The sequence below is a fragment of the Taudactylus pleione genome, unplaced genomic scaffold (genome assembly GCF_031769625.1).
Source record: "Taudactylus pleione unplaced genomic scaffold, aTauple2 ptg000777l, whole genome shotgun sequence".
Taxonomy (NCBI): Eukaryota; Metazoa; Chordata; class Amphibia; order Anura; family Myobatrachidae; genus Taudactylus; species Taudactylus pleione.
In genome coordinates this window covers 1946067-1967283 of record NW_028285179.1, presented here as the reverse complement: position 1 = coordinate 1967283, position 21217 = coordinate 1946067, and the positions used below count along the sequence as shown (strand labels likewise).

General features: G+C 43.5%; 1 protein-coding gene across 1 annotated transcript in view; it reads right to left on the bottom strand.

The window, feature by feature from the left end:
• LOC148475121 (beta-1,4-galactosyltransferase 1-like) overlaps positions 1-17822 on the bottom strand; it is a 383411-nt gene extending 365589 nt beyond the window's left edge. Inside the window, exon 1 of the mRNA XM_088457707.1 lies at positions 17652-17822. Coding sequence (XP_088313833.1) covers positions 17652-17790 — 139 coding nt within the window. The 5' untranslated portion in view covers positions 17791-17822. The remainder of the gene's footprint in view (positions 1-17651) is intronic.
• Positions 17823-21217: the final 3395 nt, after the last annotated feature.

Sequence of the window (21217 nt, the reverse complement as noted above, 5' to 3'; positions counted from 1 at the left end):
TGGCTATCCACGATTCCCTGGCAATTTATTCATTAGCACCAGGGTATAAGGGGTAAATTTGCTAAAGTGAGAGTTTTTAGAAGTGAGTTTTAAAAGTGATGTTGTCCATAGCAACCAATCGATTCTACTTAACATTTAACTAACACCTTCTAGAAGATAATAGCTAGAATCTGATTGGTTGCTATAGGCAACATCACTTTTAAAACTCACTTCTAAAAACTCTCACTTTAGTAAATTTACCCCTAAGAGGCAGTTTTGTCAAGGTAAGATCTATACCTGTATCCTGCTTGGTGGTTGTTATTACCTTATTATATATGTACATGCTGTGTCTCTTAAAGAAGTTCACGCACTGTGACCGAAATGTCGAGTTATGTTATCATTAGAATAAATATGTACTAATTTCTTCTTTTAAAGCCTGGTGAGTGCCCCTCTCTTATTGCTCTCTCTCTCTCTGACCCACTGCACCTCTCCTCTCTCACCCCCCACCACTTTGCCCTGCCTGCATCCCCCTCTCTCACCCAGTCTATTCTCTCTAAAAGAATCTCCCTGCCAGCCCCTCTCTTTGATTGCCTTTTACCTGCTACAGTGCATCTGGAACATAGCCCGAGGCCTGGGATCATTGGGTCCCTGCTTCATTTTCACTGCAGGATAGCCACCATCGGCAGCCAGCCAATCCCAGCTCGCGGACTGGTTCACTTGCTAAAGAAGGGGAGGATTTTTAATTTTGGTGTCCAGCCATGAGCCAATGAGAAGCTGCCACTTGGCAGCTTCTGATTGGTGGGCGCTCTGTGAGCCATGATTGGCTGGCTGTCAGTTCTGCTGCCGCTGCTTACTGCTGCAGTCTAGCCGAGACCCGAAACTCTGTGACAGCGTCGGCGACGCAGATAGAGGTGTGTCCCCAGCGGGACACATCTTCACATGCTGCTGTTCCAGCGTTGGGATCCCATACTCGATCCCAGTGCTGGTACATCTTCTGCAGCAACATTGAAGTGGCATCGGGAAGTGGCGGTATGTCATACCACCGTATACCACCCCACTTCGACCACTGTATATATATTTATATATATATATATATAAAGAGAGAGAGAGAGAACAAAAAGCACTAATCCATGGCACTCACCATTCCTAGATTTGGGGTGCAACATGATATGTGACCACATTGTTTAAATAGAAATCAAAGGGGTGCTGCACTCACCATAATAACTAACAACAATAATAATAATAAACATAATAAAACAGTGGGGTTTTGGTTCATGAATTGATCAATGCATTTAACTTGCAGCCCGCATCATGGGACCCCACTTTACTGCAAGTCCCAACTCTCAGAATTATAACATGGACATAGCCATCACATTAGTGTTAAACTCAGGGTATGCTATCAAGGTTTAAAGCTCACAGCAACTTTGCTTTTAAATGTGAGACAGTTACCAAGCACACCTGTTTCAAAGCACCTAGGAAAATAGCTGAAACAAGTTAGATTAAACTAGTTAAAAGTAGGGATGTGCGCCTGACCATTTTTGCCGGATTTGGATTTGGTTCTAATTAGGGGTGTGCACCGGCCACTTTTCGTGTTTTGTGTTTTGGTTTTGGATCTGGATCTTTCTTCGTGTTTTGGATCTGGATTGGTTTTGCCAAAACCACCCTTCCGTGTTTTGGGTTCTGGGTTTTGTGTTTTGGATCTGTATTTTTTTTTTAAAAAGCATAAAAACAGCTAAAATCACAGAATTTGTTGGTTTCTCTGCTCCTATGCTATTATTAACCTCAATAACCTTAATTTCCACTCATTTCCAGTCTATTCTGAACACCTCACACCTCACAATAGTGTTTTCATGTCCAAAAGGTTGCACCGAGGTAGCTGGATGACTATGCTAAGCGACACGAGTGGGCGGCACAAACACGTGACCCATCTAGGAGTGACACTGCAGTGGCAGACAGGATGGCAGTTAGAAAAACTAGGCCCCAAACTGTACATAATGCAAAGAAAAAAAAGAAGTGCAAGATGGAATTGTCCTTGGGCCCTCCCACCCACCCTTATGTTGTATAAACAGGACATGCACACTTTAACAAATCAATCATTTCAGCGCCAGGGTCTGCCACACAACTGTGGCTGAAATGATTGGTTCGTTTGGGCCCCCACAAAACAAGCTGGAAATTAATGTGTCCCTGCACAAACTGGCTCTACGGAGGCAAGATGTCATCCTCATCCTCCTCATCCACCGATTCCTCACCCTCTTCAGTGTGTACATCCTCATCCTCACAAAGTATTAACTCGTCCCCACTTGAATCCACCACCACAGGTCCCTCTGTACCTTCTGGAGGCTGGTCTCCCTGGAAGAGCTGATAATTCATTTTGATGAACATCATCTTCTCCACATTCTGTGGAAGCAACCTCCTACGCCTTTCGCTGACAAGGTTCCCGGCTGCACTAAACACTCTTTCGGAGTACACACTGGAGGGGGGGCAACTCAGGTAAAATAGAGCCAGCTTGTACAGGGGCCTCCAAATTGCCTCTTTTTCCTGCCAGTACAGGTATGGACTGTCTGACATGCCTACTTGGATGCTGTCACCGATGTAATCCTCCACCATTCTGTCAATGGTGACAGTATCATATGCAGTGACAGTAGACATGTCAGAAATTGTTGCCAGGTCCTTCAGTCCAGACCAGATGTCCAAACTTGGTCCTGCCTGCCCTGCATCACCGCCAGCGGGTTGCTTAGGATACCTAAGTTTTTTCCTGGCAGCCCCAGTTGCGGGAGAAAATGAAGAAGGAGCCGTTGACGTGTCACGTTCCGCTTCAGCTGACAGTGTGTTCACCAGCAGGTCTTTGCACCTCTGCAGGCTTGTGTCGGCCGGAAAGAGAGACACCACATAGGCTTTAAACCTAGGATCAAGCACGGTGGCCAAAATGTAGTGGTCTGATTTCAACAGATTGACCACCCTGGAATCCTGGCAAAGCGAATGAAGGGCTTCATCCACAAGTCCCACATGCCGAGCGGAATCGCTCCGTCTTAGCTCCTCCTTCACTTTCTCCAGCTGCTTCTGCAAAAGCCTGATGAGGGGAATGACCTGACTCAAGCTGGCTGTGTCTGAACTGACTTCACGTGTGGCAAGTTCGAAGGGCTGGAGAACCTTGCACAACACGGAAATCATTCTCCACTGCGCTTGAGTCAGGTGCATACCCCCTCCTTTGCCTATGTCATAGGTGGATGTATAGGCTTGTATGGCCTTTTGCTGCTCCTCCATCCTCTGAAGCATATAGAGGGTTGAGTTCCACCGCGTCACAACCTCTTGCTTCAGGTGATGGCGGGGCAGGTTCAAGAGTGTTTGCTGGCGCTCCAGTCTTCGGCACGCAGTCGCTGAATGGTGAAAGTGGCCAGAAATTTTTCGGGCCACCCAAAGCGTCTCCTGCACGCCCCTGTCGCTTTTCAGAAAATTCTGCACCACCAAGTTTATTGTGTGAGCAAAACATGGGACGTGCTGGAATTTGCCCAGATGTAATGCCGGCACAATATTGGTGGCGTTGTCAGATATCACAAATCCCCAGGAGAGTCTAAGTGGGGTAAGCCACTGGGCGATGATTTCCCTCAGTTTCTCTAAGAGGTTGTCGGCGGTGTGCCTCTTACTGAAACCGGTGATACACAGCGTAGCCTGCCTTGTAACGAGCTGGCGTTTCTGAGATGCTGCTACTGGTGACGCTGCTGCTGTTGCTGCGTAAGGTGATACATCTACCCAGTGGGCTGTCACAGTCATATAGTCCTTAGTCTGCCCTGTTCCACTTGTCCACATGTCCGTGGTTAAGTGGACATTGTGTACAACGGCATTTTTCAGGACACTGAGGACACTTTTTCTGACGTTTCTGTACAGTCTCGGTATCGCCTGCCTAGTGAAGTGGAATCTAGACGGGATTTGGAACCGGGGACACACTACCTCCATCAATTGTCTAAATCCCACTGCACTAATGGCGGATACCGGACGCACGTCTAACACCAACATAGCAGTCAAGGCCTCAGTTATACGTTTTGCTTCAGGATGACTGCTGTCGTACTTCATCCTCCTCGCTAAGGACTGTTGGAGGGTCAATTGTTTAGTAAAAGTAGTGGTGTTCCTACTTCCTCTCTGGGATGATGAACGACTCCCAGCAGCAGCAACAGCAGCAGCGGCAGCAGTAGGCGTAGCAATGCAGGATCCTCCAGAGGAATCCCGGATAGGAGAGTCAGTCATGCCAGTGACATGGCCTGCAGGACTACTTCCGATCCTGACTAAGGAGGAAATTGACGAGGAGGGAGTTGATGGTGTGGTTTGCAGGCGCTTGGATACAACAGGACAACGGGATTTAGGTGTCCCTGGACTGCTTACGGTCTTAGCCAAAGTTTCTGAACTTGACAGTAACTTTTTATGAACGCGCTGCAGGTGCCGTATAAGGGAGGATGTTCCTAGGTGGTTGACGTCCCTACCCCTACTTATTTCACCTTTACATATGGTACATATGGCAAGACAGTTGTTGTCCGGATTTGGATAGAAATATTGCCAGACCAAAGAGGTGGAATGTTTGGTCTTCTGCCCAGGCATGACCGTGATGGGCTTTTTCATCCCACGGACAACAACTGTCTCCCCCGGAGCCTGATTTAAACAAACCACATCACCATCAGAATCCTCCTCGCCAACTTCCTCCTCAGCGCCAGCTACACCAGTATCCTCATCCTGTTGTACTTCAACAGTGACATCTTCAATTTGCATATCAGCAAGTGGACTGTGGGTGCTCCTTTCAGCACTTGCAGGGGGCGTGCAAATGGTGGAAAGAGCCACCTCTTCCCGTCCAGTGCTGGGAAGGTCAGGCATCGCAACCACCACCACACTTGGACTCTCCTTGGGGATTTGTGATATCTTCTTAGAAAGCACAGTTCTTCGCTGTGCTTTTGCCAGCTTAACTCTTTTGATTTTTTTAGTGGGAGGAGGGCTTCCATCGTCATGTGAAGCTGAACCACTAGTCATGAACATACTAGGGATCGACCTTAGCCGTTCCTTGCCACTCCGTGTCGTAAATGGCATATTGGCAAGTTTACGTTTCTCTTCAGCTGATTTAAATGTCTTTTTCAAGGTCATTTTCCTGAACTTTGCCATTTGGGATTGTATGTGCCCTCTACTATGACATTGGGCATCGGCCTTGGCAGACGACGTTGATGGCATGTTATCGTCTATGTCATGACTAGTGGCAGCAGCTTCAGCACTAGGAGGAAGTGGTTCTTGATCTTTCTCTATTTTATTTTTATCGGAGAAAGTTTGGTCCTCCATTTATGTTATATCGATTTGATATATACGTGCGGCTAAACACAGAAAATAATTTTTTTTTTGGTTTGGACTGGAGTGTACTTTGTGGGTTACAGCACCCTTTAACGGTCAAGCCAGCCGGCCCTTTACTTATGACACAGGCGCACGCTTGGCACTACTTTGTTGATGCACGTGCGGCTACTGCGCACACAATTCACAAACACAGAAAATAATTTTTTTTTGGTTTGGACTGGAGTGTACTTTCGGGGGTTACAGCACCCTTTAACGGTCAAGCCAGCCGGCCCTTTACTTATGACACAGGCGCACGCTTGGCACTACTTTGTTGATGCACGTGCGGCTACTGCGCACACAATTCACAAACACAGAAAATAATTTTTTTTTGGTTTGGACTGGAGTGTACTTTCGGGGGTTACAGCACCCTTTAACGGTCAAGCCAGCCGGCCCTTTACTTATGACACAGGCGCACGCTTGGCACTACTTTGTTGATGCACGTGCGGCTACTGCGCACACAATTCACAAACACAGAAAATAATTTTTTTTTTGGTTTGGACTGGAGTGTACTTTGGGGGTTACAGCACCCTTTAATGGTCAAGCCAGCCGGCCCTTTACTTATGACACAGGCGCACGCTTGGCACTACTTTGTTGATGCACGTGCGGCTACTGCGCACACAATTCACAAACACAGAAAATAATTTTTTTTTTGGTTTGGACTGGAGTGTACTTTCGGGGGTTACAGCACCCTTAACGGTCAAGCCAGCCGGCCCTTTACTTATGACACAGGCGCACGCTTGGCACTACTTTGTTGATGCACGTGCGGCTACTGCGCACACAATTCACAAACACAGAAAATAATTTTTTTTTGGTTTGGACTGGAGTGTACTTTCGGGGGTTACAGCACCCTTTAACGGTCCAGCCAGCCGGCCCTTTATTTATGACACAGGCGCACGCTTGGCACTACTTTGTTGATGCACGTGCGGCTACTGCGCACACAATTCACAAACACAGAAAATAATTTTTTTTTTGGTTTGGACTGGAGTGTACTTTCGGGGGTTACAGCACCCTTAACGGTCAAGCCAGCCGGCCCTTTACTTATGACACAGGTGCACGCTTGGCACTACTTTGTTGATGCACGTGCGGCTACTGCGCACACAATTCACAAACACAGAAAATAATTTTTTTTTTGGTTTGGACTGGAGTGTACTTTCGGGGGTTACAGCACCCTTAACGGTCAAGCCAGCCGGCCCTTTACTTATGACACAGGCGCACGCTTGGCACTACTTTGTTGATGCACGTGCGGCTACTGCGCACACAATTCACAAACACAGAAAATAATTTTTTTTTTGGTTTGGACTGGAGTGTACTTTCGGGGGTTACAGCACCCTTAACAGTCAAGCCAGCCGGCCCTTTACTTATGACACAGGCGCACGCTTGGCACTACTTTGTTGATGCACGTGCGGCTACTGCGCACACAATTCACAAACACAGAAAATAATTTTTTTTTGGTTTGGACTAGAGTGTACTTTCGGGGGTTACAGCACCCTTTAACGGTCAAGCCAGCCGGCCCTTTACTTATGACACAGGCGCACGCTTGGCACTACTTTGTTGATGCACGTGCGGCTACTGCGCACACAATTCACAAACACAGAAAATATATTATTTTTTTAGCACTTGGGGGGAGCACCCCTGATGGACAGAGCACCCCCTGGACAACACTACAGCACTCCTTTAGGACTGGGACACTGCACAGGACTTTGGAGTGGACACAGCCCCTATGGAGAACTGACTGCACAACACAGTCCAGCCAGCCCCTATGGACTTTGAAGTAGTGGACACAGCCCCTATTAACAACAGCAGCACAACACAGCCAGCCCCTATGGACTTTGAAGTAGTGGACAACAGCAGCACTACACTACACTACACTACACAGCCCTAACTCCCACCCTCCCTCTTCACTGTCCACAGCCGAGTGAGAAAATGGCGCCGACGCGGGTACCTTATATAGGATCCAAAACCCGCGAGACTCGGAAGGCGGGATGATGACGTTTTGCCTCGATTTCAGATCCGAGTCAGGCGGGAAAAGTCGAGCCTGACTCGGATCGGACTCGGATCGGGGGGGCTCGGGGGGGTTCGGATTTCAGAAATCCGAACCCGCTCACCCCTAGTTCTAATTCGTCGTCCGGCTTTGGTTTTGGATTTGGATTGCCAAACTGCGGTGACTGGCTTTGGATATGGATTTGGATTTGGATTTGGATTTTATTACAAAAATTAACAAAAAAAAGCTAAAATCACATAAATTGTGCTTTTTTTTCTTCCTAGAGTATTATTAACCTCAAGAGCCTAAATTTCCAGTCATTTATAGTTAATTTAGACCACCTCACAGTTTAAATTATAGTTTTCACCATTACTGGCCAAAGGTTGGAGTGAGCTGACTGGTTACCAAGTGACAAAGCAGCGTCACAGACACCACAGTTTAAAGCACATCAATGACACATTTCCACACAGCAGTGGCTGAAATTAAAAGTAGTGCACCTACCCAGTGGGGTACGGCCAGCAGAATCACAGTATTTGTTTACAAAGTGGGCTACCGCTCTAGGAGTCACAGTGCACAATTTTATTCACGTTGCACCATACATAGTGTCCATGATACACATTACACCATAAAGTAGTGTCTCTTATTTATGTTACGATACACAGTAGTGCCCCTTTTACACAATGCCCACAGTAGTGCCCCTTTTACACAATGCCCACAGTAGTTACCCTTTTACACAATGGCCACAGTAGTGACCCTTTTACACAATGTTCACAGTAGTGACCCTTTTACACAATGCCCACAGTAGTGACCCTTATACACAAAGCCCACAGTAGTAATGCCCCTTATACAATGCCCACAGTAGTAGTGCCACTTATACAATGCCCCCAGCAGTGGTGTCCCTTACACAATGCCCCCAGTAGTGGTGCCCCCTATGCAGTCCCCTTAGTAGTAGGGCCCCCTATGCAGTGCCCCCAGTAGTAGTATGCCCCCCAGTAGTAGTGCCCCCATTAGCATTCCCCCCAGTAGCAGTGCCCCCATTAGCATGCCCCCCAGTAGTATGCCCCCCAGTAGCAGTGCCCCCATTAGCATGCACCCAGTAGTATGCCCCCCAGGGAGCTGGTTGGAGCAGAGTGGATGGCAGCGGGAGCGGGGATTCAGGTAAGTTTTTATTTTTTTATGTGTGTGTGTTTTGAAGGGAGCGCTACTGGGGGGCATGCTAATGGGGGCACTGCTACTGGGGGGCATACTACTGGGGGGCATGCTAATGGGGGCACTGCTACTGGGGGGCATGCTAATGGGGGCACTACTACTGAATTGATCAATGCATTTAAGCTTGCAGCGCACGTCATGGGATCCCACTTTATTGCAAGTCCCTACTCTATTGCTCAGAATTATAACATGAACATAGCCATCACATTAGTGTTAAACTCAGGGTATGCTATCAAGGTTTAAAGCTCACAGCAACTTTGGGAGGTACATATAGAAACAGTTGTAATTCCTGTAATTCCTACACCGTTCACCTGATTTGGATGTAATTACCCTCAAATTAAATGTGAAAGTCTGCAGTTAAAGCACATCTTGTTTGTTTCATTTCAAAGCCATTGTGTTGGTGAATAGAGGCCAAAATATGAAAATTCTGTCAATGTACCAATATTTATGCACCTGACTGTATATATATATGTGTGTGTGTGTGTGTGTGTGTGTGTGTGTGTGTGTGTGTGTGTGTGTGTGTGTGTGTGTGTGTGTGTGTGTGTGTGTGTGTGAGCCGGTGTATGGCGGTATGCAAATTCAGCCAGCAACCCCTGCAACAGCGATGGAAGCAAAAAAAAGAGAAAAGAAACTGCAGTATTATCCAGAGATGTGTCTCTAAGCAAATAAAAAGAATCAATGGCTGTGCCCTTTTCAATTTGGCACCTGTCACTAGTCAAAAATGGCTTGTGGACTGGCATCCATTCAGATTCAGCACGTGGCTGCTTCTGATTGGCTGCTGGTCTGTGCCTCATTTGGTTCACAGCTGGCAAAAAGTCCAAATTGTCACCGCACCCCGGCCCTCCGTCCCAGCACTAATCAAAGCAGTCAGTGTCCCTGCTTGATTATGCTTTACTTGTGAGAGCCCACTGCCAGCCAGGGGACAGGGAGGAGATGCACTGACCCCGGACATGGAAATAGAGGTACAGGGGGTGAGAGAAGGAATAAGGTAGTGTGAGGTGCAGGGAGTGGGAGAGGGAAGTAGGTATTTTTAGGTACAGGATGTAGAAGTGGGGAGTAGGTAGTGTGGGGAGCAGGATTTGGGAGTGGGGAGTAGGTAGTGTGAGGTGCAGGGCATGGGAGAGGATGTAATGCAGTGAGAGGTGCAGGGGTTGAGACAGAAGTAGAGGCTGAATCTTATTAGCAATATCCCTAAAGCTTGAGGGGTTTTCAATTAAAATTTCCATACCCCAACTTCAAAATCCCCACTTCGAGTATATATATACCTCCCAACTGTCCCGCATTCAGCGGGACAGTCACGATTTTCTGCACGAGACCCGAATAATGACGGCCAAGCAGTTGCTATGGGTCTCGCACCAAAGGGGGCGTGCTGTCGATGGTGATTGACAGCACACCCCCTTTGATGGGCATGCCGGGGGCGTGGCTGCCCAGACGGAGGCGTTCCCATGTAAATGCCTACCATGTGGGGCCGGCCCCACTGACATCACTAGTGATGTCAGGGTTTTCAATTAAAATTTCCATACCCCAACTTCAATATTCCCACTTCGAGCACTATATATAAATATATATATATACCTCCCAACTGTCCCACATTCAGCGGGACAGTCTCAATTTTCTGGGACTGTTCCGCTGTCCCACCCATGGGCCGCAGTGTCCCGCGGTGGGGGGGGAATTTGTTGGGAGCACAAGCACATGCACGGCATCTGTTCACTAGAGTAGGGAGTGCCTTGGGGGTGCCCAGCATTTTCGAAGAGTGCTGGGCATACCCCATAGTGATGTAAACAGGGGAACCGTGAGGCTGAGCCCTGTTTTCCTGAGCTCCGCCCCTTTTGCCCGAAGCCCCGCCAGTGAGTGAACTGTCCCTCTTCAGGGAACCTAAATGTTGGGAGGTATGTATATATATATATATATATATTTTATATACTGAATATTTCAGTGATGTCAGTGGGAGTGCTTTTGGCTCTGATAGAGCCAAAAGCACTCCAGGGCTTGCGGCAGAAGAGACCCTACCACAAGGGTCTCATCGCAAGCCTGATGGTCACGATGGTCTTGACCATCGCGACCATCATTTTGGCTGCTCACTATAGCTGTGGGTGGTCACCCACAGCTATGTGAGCGGTCAGGAGGCCGCTCTAAAATTCAGAGGGACGGCCCTGATTCAGAGCGAGCACTCTGTCAGAGCGTCCGGCTCTGAATCAGGGCCTCTGTTGTTAATTTAGTTTCTTGTATCCTTCCAAATGCTCACACGCCCCCACATGTTGGCCATGCCTCCAATTCAGTACAGGTGAGGGGGGCGCCTCAGCATACTCTTGCTCCAGGCACCATGGTTTGTAGCTACACCTCTGATTATGACTACTGTACATTATGGAAAGTCAAATGACCATATCTGATATCTTTCAGTCCAATATAGAGAGAGATCATGCATTTGTTCTACTTATATAAAGTTTTTTCACACATCTGACATCTCAGGCCCCTGAGGAAAATTGGGTGGAGATTGCAATGGCCATCGGGAACAGAATGTGATGTCCTGCTTTATATCTTTTCAATAAAAAACCCTTTGTTTCTACTGATGCTAGTGCTGGTACTTTCTTCTCCTATTGGATTTATTAAGTGTCTCATATATCATTATAAAAGTCTTTATTTGACAAATGCAAATCAATGTATATAGGTACTGTATACAATAATGCAATAAACAAGGTACTAAGGCCTGATTCAGCGGTGCACTGCGGAATGCAGATTCCCGATGGTAGGGAATCTGCTCAGAGGCTTGACCCATACTGCACATGAACGTACGCCAAGCAGCAGCAGACTGTCATTGATTGACAGTCTGCTGCTGTTAACCAAAATGGAGGTGTGTTGCCGCAGTTGGGGGGGTGGGAAGAGGCCAGGATCTCCATCTGCTGCCAGAGATTTCCTGGCCTCTTTTCCTTATCTGCGGTGGCTGGCTTGTGTGACCCTATGGGTCACTTAGCTGGCCGATGTTCCCACAATTTATCCGATGCGGCAATGTACAATGCAGCTCAGATAAGTAATGCAGGAAGGAGACGTGATGCTTCCTGCTACTTTAAAATTTTTGCAAGGATGGAATTGCAAAACTGCTTGCGTGCAGCTTTCCAATTCCATCTGAAACTGAATCAGTCCCTAATTACACTGTTGAAGTTACACTGTTGAATTACACTGTTGAATATTAACTTGTGTGCACCTGTACTCATAATACAAGGAAGTCAGCTAAATATATCAGCAACTTACTTTAGTTAGACAGAATAATATTATCTAAGTCAATTAAAGAAATCACTAACTGATGTATCCGTAACAGTAGTAATTTTTGCTCTCAGAATTATGCCATCATAATGATAGCACTCACCAGGACTTTCTTTGTGAGTGCCTGGGGCATATCTATAATGGGTGCAGGGTGTGCAGCGCACACAGGCTCCCAGGTCCAGGGGGGCCAACACTGCACACCCTGCACCCATACTTTGTAATACTTACCTCTCCGAAGTCCCACGTTGGGTCTCCCAGCACTGTTCAAACGCGGGAAAATGGCCGTTGCAGCCATTTTTCTGGCATTTTGCGCATGCGGCCGTGCCAGTTCCCCGATGATCTGTGAATGTGCAAGAGACCTTGGGCACACTCTAGTGCCCAGAGTCTATTGATTCTGCGATGGCCAGCCAGCCACGTCAGTCAGTGAGAGGAGGGGCCCCGTGACGGGTGATGCACATGGGCCTCCTCCTCTCTAAAGACGCCCCTGGTGAGTGCTGCTGGTTCTCCTTGTCCCAGGGCTTGTGTGGATGTTTATGAGGGGATATGGTGGATAGGAATGGCTGCTGCACACTGACTCATGCTATAAACAACTACAGACTCCAGTCTGTTTATAGCATGAGTCAGTGTGCAGCAGCCATTCCTACCCACCATATCCCCTCATAAATATCCACACAAGCACCGGGACAAGGAGAACCAGCAGGAGCAACATAGCATATGGGGTAAGTACAATCCATTCTTACCTACCTGCATTATAGCGTTTACCAAGATACCTGATACTGTGCTACTGTATTATATTTGAGGTGGAGAGGAGGTAATGGCGATTCTAATACCTTGAAGCATACTGTAAGAACACCCATCCTACAGATATCACAACATATTAATCGCTGGGACTATCTAAGGACATTCCTCTATGAGAGACAGTAGTATTTTCTGACATACTGAATCCCAGTCAGGGATAAGCAACGTACACCATCCTGCCAGTTATTTAACAACGTTTTTTAAGAACGCCCTGCCTACAGTTTTACAGTTCTACAGTTTTAGAGTCGGGACTTTGGAATTTATTTGCGGGACACTGTGCAATTTAATTACCAGCATAGTGGCACTTTCATTCAATTACATCTGCATATCAAATATTGCCCCAGAGCGCACCACTAATATTCATTTAATTATTACTCAGAGAGGGTGGGATACCTCTACTAGTGGCGCAGCTAGGGACAATTCACAGAAAAGACCAAGAGCGCTGTAAATCCCCACTTGAGTATACTGAATTTGTATATGTCTCATAAAAAAATGTTGTTATTTTTTTACTGTTTAGCCCAGAGAATCCAAATGACATATCCCAGCAGCTATGCTCTTGTGGAGACCTGCCCTGTTAGAGATAAAGGTGCCAGTGCTTACTCAGGAATCGCTGCTTTTGTAAGTAGTGTTTAACATTGTACAAACAACTGTATCTGTATCAGGCTCTGTGTTCGCCTTTACCTAATTTATACAGACCTGGCAACTCCTGCCTGGGAACAAGCATCAACCTGACACAACTAGATGATTAAGGACTCATTTATTTTATTAAAGGCAATTATTTGAGTTATGGAAAAGTTGTTCATTTACCATGATTAGCCACCATCAGATTTCACCTTTTCTTAATGAAAGGAAGTATATTAGGGAGATTGTAATTACATTATTTCTCTTTCTATTGCAGTTACTATTACATAGTGTCCTACAAATGCCATAACGGACAATATTTTTTTAGGTAAATAATACTAATATTATAATATTTAATATTCTAGACTGTATTACATATAATTGTTTACATTTTTTAATTATACCTGTGACACAGCGCTTAATTGTAGTAGTGGTGGCAGACAAATCTTTACTCAGAATGATACAGTGCACCCGGAAAGTATTCACAGCAGGTCGTCACTTTTTCCACATTTTGTTATGTTACAGCCTTATTTCAAAATTTAATAAATTCATTTTTGTCCTCAAAATTCTACACACAATACCCCATAATGACAATGTGTAAACAGTTTTTTTTTATTTTTGCAAATTTTATTAAAAAAACACTAAGAAATCACATGTACATAAGTATTAACAGCCTTGCCATGAAGCTCAAAATTGAGCTCAGGTGCATCCTGTTTCCACTGATCATCCTTGAGATGTTCCTACAGCTTAATTGGAGTCCACCTGTGGTAAATTCAGTTGATTGGACATGATTTTGAAAGGCATACACCTGTCTATATAAGGTCCCACACTTGACAGTGCATGTCAGAGCACAAACCAAGCATGAAGTCCAAGGAATTGTCTGTAGACCTCCAAGGCAGGATTGTCTCAAGGCACAAATCTGGGGAAATGTTCAGAAAAATATATGCTGCTTTGAAGGTCCCAATGAACACAGTGGCCTCCATTATCCGTAAATGAAAGAAGTTCTGAACCACCAGGATTCTTCCTAGAGTTGGCTGTCCGTCTAAACTAAGCGATCATGTGAGAAGGGCCCTAGTCAGGGAGGTGACCAAGAACCCGATGGTCACTCTGTCAGAGCTACAGCATTCCTCTGTGGAGAGATGAGAACCTTCCAGAAGGACAACCATCTCTGCAGCAATCCACCAATCAGGCCTGTATGGTAGAGTGGCCAGACGGAACCCACTCCTTAGTAAAAAGCATATGGCAGCCTGCCTGGAGTTTGCCAAAATGCACCTGAAGGACTCTCAGACCATGAGAGACAAAGATTGAATTCTTTGGCGTGAATGACAGGCGTTCTGTTTGGAGGAATCCAGGCACCGCTCATCACCAGGCCAATACCATCCCTACAGTGAAGCATGGTAGTGGCAGCATCATGCTGTGGGGATGTTTTTCAGTGGCAGGAACTTGGAGACTAGTCAGGATAGAAGGAAAGATGAATGCAGCAATGTACAGAGACATCCTGGATGCAAACCTGCTCCAGAGCGCTCTTGACCTCAGACTGGGGCGACGGTTAATCTTTCAGCAGGACAACGAACCTAAGCACACAGCCAAGATATCAAAGGAGTGGCTGTAGGGCAACTCTGTGAATGTCCTTGAGTGGCTCAGCCAGAGCCCAGACTTGAATCTGATTGAACATCTCTGGAGAGATCGGAAAATGGCTGTGCATCGACGCTTCCAATCCAACTTGATGGAGGTTGAGAGGTGCTGCAAAGAGGAATGGGCAAAACTACCCAAAGGTAGGTGTGCCAAGCTTGTGGCATCATATTCAAAAAGACTTGAGGCTGTAATTGCTGCGAAAAGTGCATCAACAAACTATTGAGCAAATCCTGTGAATACTTATGTACATGTGATTTCTTAGGGTTTTTTTTATTATTAAATTAGCAAAAATCTCAAAAAAACTTTTTGCACGTTGTCATTATGGGGTATTGTGTGTAGAATTTCGAAGAGAAAACTGAATTTATTCCATTTTGAAATAAGGCTGTAACATAACAAAATGTGTAAAAAATGACGCGCTGTGAATACTTTCCGGATGCACTGTATATGTAGGTATCAAATCTTTACTCAGAGGGATATATGTAAGTATGAAATATTTACTCAGAAAGATATACAGTATGTAGGTATCAAAACATTACTCAGAAGCAGCGCCCTATCAGGATGGCAGTGCGCCCTGTGCTGCACTGCCACCCCTCCACTCCCCCCCATCCCCTTATCCCCCTGAGCGCTTACCTTTTTCCGCCAGGGGGTGGGTGGAGGGCAGGGATCTTCTTCGGCATTGCAGCACTGCAGGTGGTCTCTCTACAGACCTCTTTTTGCTAATGTCACTGTGCACATTTTCAGTTAGTCCCACAATTTTACAGAATTAGTCACAAACTAATATTACAGGGGCAATTGCCAAGCCTGTGGACATGTACCTATGAATGCAAGAGGCACAATGCACTATATAAAGTACCAACCAATCAGCTCCTAACTGTCACTTTACAGACTGTGTTTGAAAAATGACAGGAGCTGATTGGTTGTTACTTTATCTCTGTCCACTTAATCTCTCTCCACTTAATCTCTTTCCAAGGCTTAGTACATAAACCCCTCTATTACTACATCTCCCTAAGCCTACAAATTCACCGCTGTTTTATATTCATGTTTATTCTTTTATGTAATGTAGCAAAATTAATCCAAAACTGTCTTAATTCAAATAGCATGTGACTCCCAAATCACCATTATACACTACACTATACAGCAACTATTAATTAAAATAAAGACACACAAGAAAGAATAATGTCTTATTAAATACATTTCACTATATATATATATTTACTCTCACAGACATGTGTGCGGCCCTCCAGGCTCCATAAAATCACTCCAAGGCAGCGTTACTGTAAGGTTAACATGTCAATGCCTTTTTAATACAGCATGGTGTGCCGCACAAATCTGTGAGAGTGATCGATTAATATGTAATGACACTCAGACGAGTTTATTAGTAGTAGGGAGTGTCATACCACTGCAACATATATATATATATATATATATATATATATTTCACCAACTGCAAACTGCCAATAGGAATTGTCTAGATACTGCTGCTTATGGTCATAATCACATATACTTACAGCAGCCCTACAGTACTTCTCACCACAGGCATTATTGCATTTATAGATACTGCTGCTGATGGTCATAATAACATATACTTACACCAGCCCTCCAGTACATCTCACCACAGGCATTAATGCATTTATAGATAGTGCTGCTGATGGTCATAATCACACATTGTTACAGCAGCCCTCCAGTACATCTCACCATAGGCATTAATGCATTTATAGATACTGCTGCTGATGGTCATAATCACATATACTTACAGCAGCCCTCCAGTACATCTCACCACAGGCATTAATGCATTTATAGATACTGCTGCCGATGGTCATAATCACATATAGTTACAGCAGCCCTCCAGTACATCTCACCACAGGCATTAATGCATTTATAGATACTGCTGCTGATGGTCATAATCACTTATACATACACCAGCCCTCCAGTACATCTCACCAAAGGCATTAATGCATTTATAGATACTGCTGCTGATGGTCATAATCACTTATACATACACCAGCCCTCCAGTACATCTCACCACAGGCATTAATGCATTTATAGATACTGCTGCTGATGGTCATAATAACATATACTTACACCAGCCCTCCAGTACATCTCACCACAGGCATTAATGCATTTATAGATAGTGCTGCTGATGGTCATAATCACACATTGTTACACCAGCCCTCCAGTACATCTCAACACAGGCATTAATGCATTTATAAATACTCCTGCTGATGGTCATAATCACACATTGTTACAGCAGCCCTCCAGTACATCTCACCATAGGCATTAATGCATTTATAGATACTGCTGCTGATGGTCATAATCACATATACTTACAGCAGCCCTCCAGTACATCTCACCACAGGCATTAATGCATTTATAGATACTGCTGCTGATGGTCATAATCACATATAGTTACAGCAGCCCTCCAGTACATCTCACCACAGGCATTAATGCATTTATAGATACTGCTGCTGATGGTCATAATCACTTATACATACACCAGCCCTCCAGTACATCTCACCAAAGGCATTAATGCATTTATAGATACTGCTGCTGATGGTCATAATCACTTATACATACACCAGCCCTCCAGTACATCTCACCACAGGCATTAATGCATTTATAGATACTGCACTGTTCTGCTCATTTTTACTGGCAATTCCTTGTAGTAATTAAAGGCTAAATGCGACATGAAACAATGCTTTCTATGAAACAAATATACGATCACTGTGTTTTCTGGATAAACTTAATACAAATGATAATATAAGAGACATCAACCCAGTAGAAATCAAACATGTCAAAATGAACTTACCTTGACGTTGAAAATAACTTTTAGATTGTATCCTGGCTAAACTGATCTCCAGCAGCAAGAATTGCTTCACATATAAAAAATAAAAAATAAAAAGAAACAATCCTGCCAAGACATATACTATGCTTTGACTCATATACATGTTAAATAGTAAGCTGTTTCTTCGACACACACATTTGCTTAGTGTCCTGACCTGAAGAAACTGGAATAAAAAAGTTTGATAATAAAATGGAGTTCCGCCCTACTCTGCTATCTCCGTGTACAGTACCTGTGCAAGATCTACTTGTTTGTTTTTGTCCTCAGTGTAACTTGCCACCCACAGTTGTGAGTCAGCATTAGAACACAAACCTAATAAAAACCACAAAACTAAAGATAAATCATTTGCAAGGACAATTCCAAAATACTTGAAATAGTGATACTTAGAAAAGGATGCATTCATAATCCCGGTGTGCAGGATGCCAGCGCTCAGAATACTGGTACCGGCATCCCGAATGTACAGTAAGTAGTGTGATTAGGGGAAGGGTTAGGGCTTAGGGTTAGGCACTAGGGTGAGTGTTAAATTTAGGCTGCGGGGGAGGGAGGATAGGTTTAGGCACTAGGCTAGAGGTTATGTTTAGGGTTTGGAGAGGAAGGGTTAGGGGTAGGGTTAGGATACCTACCAACAGGTATTGGTATCCTAACCTTGTCTGGATGCTGGCGTTGGGATTCTACCTGCTGGGATCCTGAGCGCTGGCATCCTGTACCCAACCCTTTTAGAAGAAAGTTTGATGTAGTAAAAAGTCATCTGCAGTTAATTGTGTGTAAAGGACTCTTAGAGCTATAGGATTATATTAGATATCAGAGTGCTGTAAGAGATGGGAGTGGTCTGGTAAAACAGATGCCCTAACAACAAGCCAATTAAAAAGTCTCCACCAATTAATGCAGTCAAAATATTGGAATTTGACACAAGCTAGTTTCACAACAATAATGTGGTATAGAAAAGATCAAGATGTATATTGAATAAAATATATATAGTATATATATATATATATATATATATATATATATATAAGCAATTATCAGAAGATGCGCTTGAAATAAACTATGCACTGTAGCACAAACATTTAAATCTCAATTGAGATTTAAATGTTTGTGCTACAGTGCATAGTTTATTTCAAGCGCATCATCTGATATATGCTTATGTCTGTTGTTCTTTGAGAGTTCAAACAGAAGATTGCTGCTGTCTTAAACAATACTGTGAAAATAGTGTGTGTTTAATTTTATGTTTAGCTGTGTATTACACCAAAACATATAGTGGGGAGTGTTTTTTATATTACAAAATATGTTTAGAAATAGTGATCTTAGATCTAAAAGATCAAAGGAGTGTATAAGAATTTTTGAGGAAAAAGATATTTATAATAAAGATATAGTTATTGATTCTGATGTCTCACTAGGTGAAGATGACTCAATAAGGAAGCTTGAGAGCTCCACGAGGATTGAGATTGACAAAAAATCCTACATTAGGACATGATAATGAAAAATTCATGAAGGAATGGTGGCGAATTTTAGATGAATGCTCCTTTGAATTGATTAGACTATTGATTTTTGTAAAAAAGAAAATATTAAAAGATGTTGAAAAAGATTTAAGTATGTTGGAAAAAGATATAGTAAGTTACAATTATCAGGAAAAATTAAATAAATGTAAAGATGAGATTGATAGGAAAGTATCCAGTGTGGAAGAAAAAATAATAGCAAAAAAATATAGGAAATTTCAGCGTGACAAAGAGGACTATCAAAAAAATGAAGTTAGAAACTGGCATTTAGCCAGAAGAGAATATATGATTACCCAGAATAATGGCCAGAATAAGAATATAGTAAGATCCAAAAGGGAAGAGAAAAGTTATGATAGACCTAATACATTTGAACAGGATGAAAGATACTCAGGAGTACAGGGTGTACCTCCATATAATGGAAAGAGGCCAAAAATTCATATCCAAGAGAAAAGAAGTTCATATCAGTGGAATCAAGTCCCCTTTAGAACAAATCATAAAATTCCATTTAAAGGAAATAGGAATACAGGTATTATGAAGGGATTCATACATGAGAATAGATATAGTAGACTAAGGTCTGAGAATGAGGATTATGAAAGTGACAATCAGGATTTTCTAGATCACCCAAAAGCCGTAAGACAAATATACAGGGAGAAACCAAATACTCTATATACCCCTCAGAGTCAAAAAAGACGTCTAGAGGACGTAGAGGGAAAGGAACTGCCAAAAAGAGCGCCCAAAAAGAGATTCCTATAAAAGAGACCCTGGAAATAGGTATTTTTAATCTTTCTAAAGTTAGTTTAAAACCAATAGAGAAACAGGTATTACAAAAAGGATTAAATTTTGCCCCTTCATGTCCAATTAATAAAATTAATTTATACATAGATTTAAATCTATATATAAGAAATCTGACACTCAAACTGCATTTTTTAAAGAGAGGAGATGCCCCATTACGAAATTGGGAGCAGAATCAAGCAGGGATTCAAACATCAGGCCTGAAATTAAAATCCACCTATTATCCGATAGAGTCGAAAGGCCCATATGAAATGTTTTCCCAAATGGTTAAAAATGGAATAGATAACATCAATGGAGAAGGTAATTTAGGAAAAAATAATAAAAATAGAAATATGAGTAAAGCTGAATTTGAAGCTTTGAAAGATCTTTCGAATAATAAAAACATAGTTATAAAGAACGCGGACAAGGGAGGAGGCATTGTAATCCTGGACCGGGAGGATTATGTAGAGGAGTCTTATAGGCTATTAAATGATACAGTCTCGTATAAAAGACTGGAGGGTGATCCTACAAGAAAATATTTGGATAATCTAAGAAACCTATTAAAAAAGGGATTGAATAACAAATGCATCTCGACTGAGGAATATAAATATCTGCTAAATGAAACACCAAGAATTGCAACATTCTACCAAATCCCCAAAATTCATAAGAATAATAGTAAGCCTCCAGGACGCCCAATAATCTCTGGGATTGGGTCCCTGACATCAAGGGTCTCAGAATATATAGATACCTATATTAAGAATTATGTTCCTAAGCTTGACTCTTATGTTCAGGATTCAACTCATATACTCCAGATAGTGAATGATCTGGAATGGAAACCAGAATATAAGTGGTGTACAGTAGATGTACAGTCTCTGTACACCTCAATACCTCATGAAAAAGGAATTGAAAGTGTTAGAAACTGTTTGTTAGCTGATAAGGAGGTCTCCTTAGAGTTGGTGGACTTTATTTGTGAAAGTTTGAATTTTGTGTTAAAACACAACTATTTCATGTTCCTGGAGGAGTGGTTTGTGCAGACGTGCGGGACGGCGATGGGCACGATTTGCGCACCAAGTCTAGCAAATCTTTACATGGGTGCCTGGGAAAAACTATTAATAATATACCAGGTTATAACTCAGTAATAACGTTTAAAAGATTTATAGATGATATTCTTATCATCTGGGATGGGGATAGAGAGAGTTTTCAGAGTTTCATGAAAGAATTAAATATCAATGTTTTTAACTTTCACTCATACCTTTAATGAAAAAA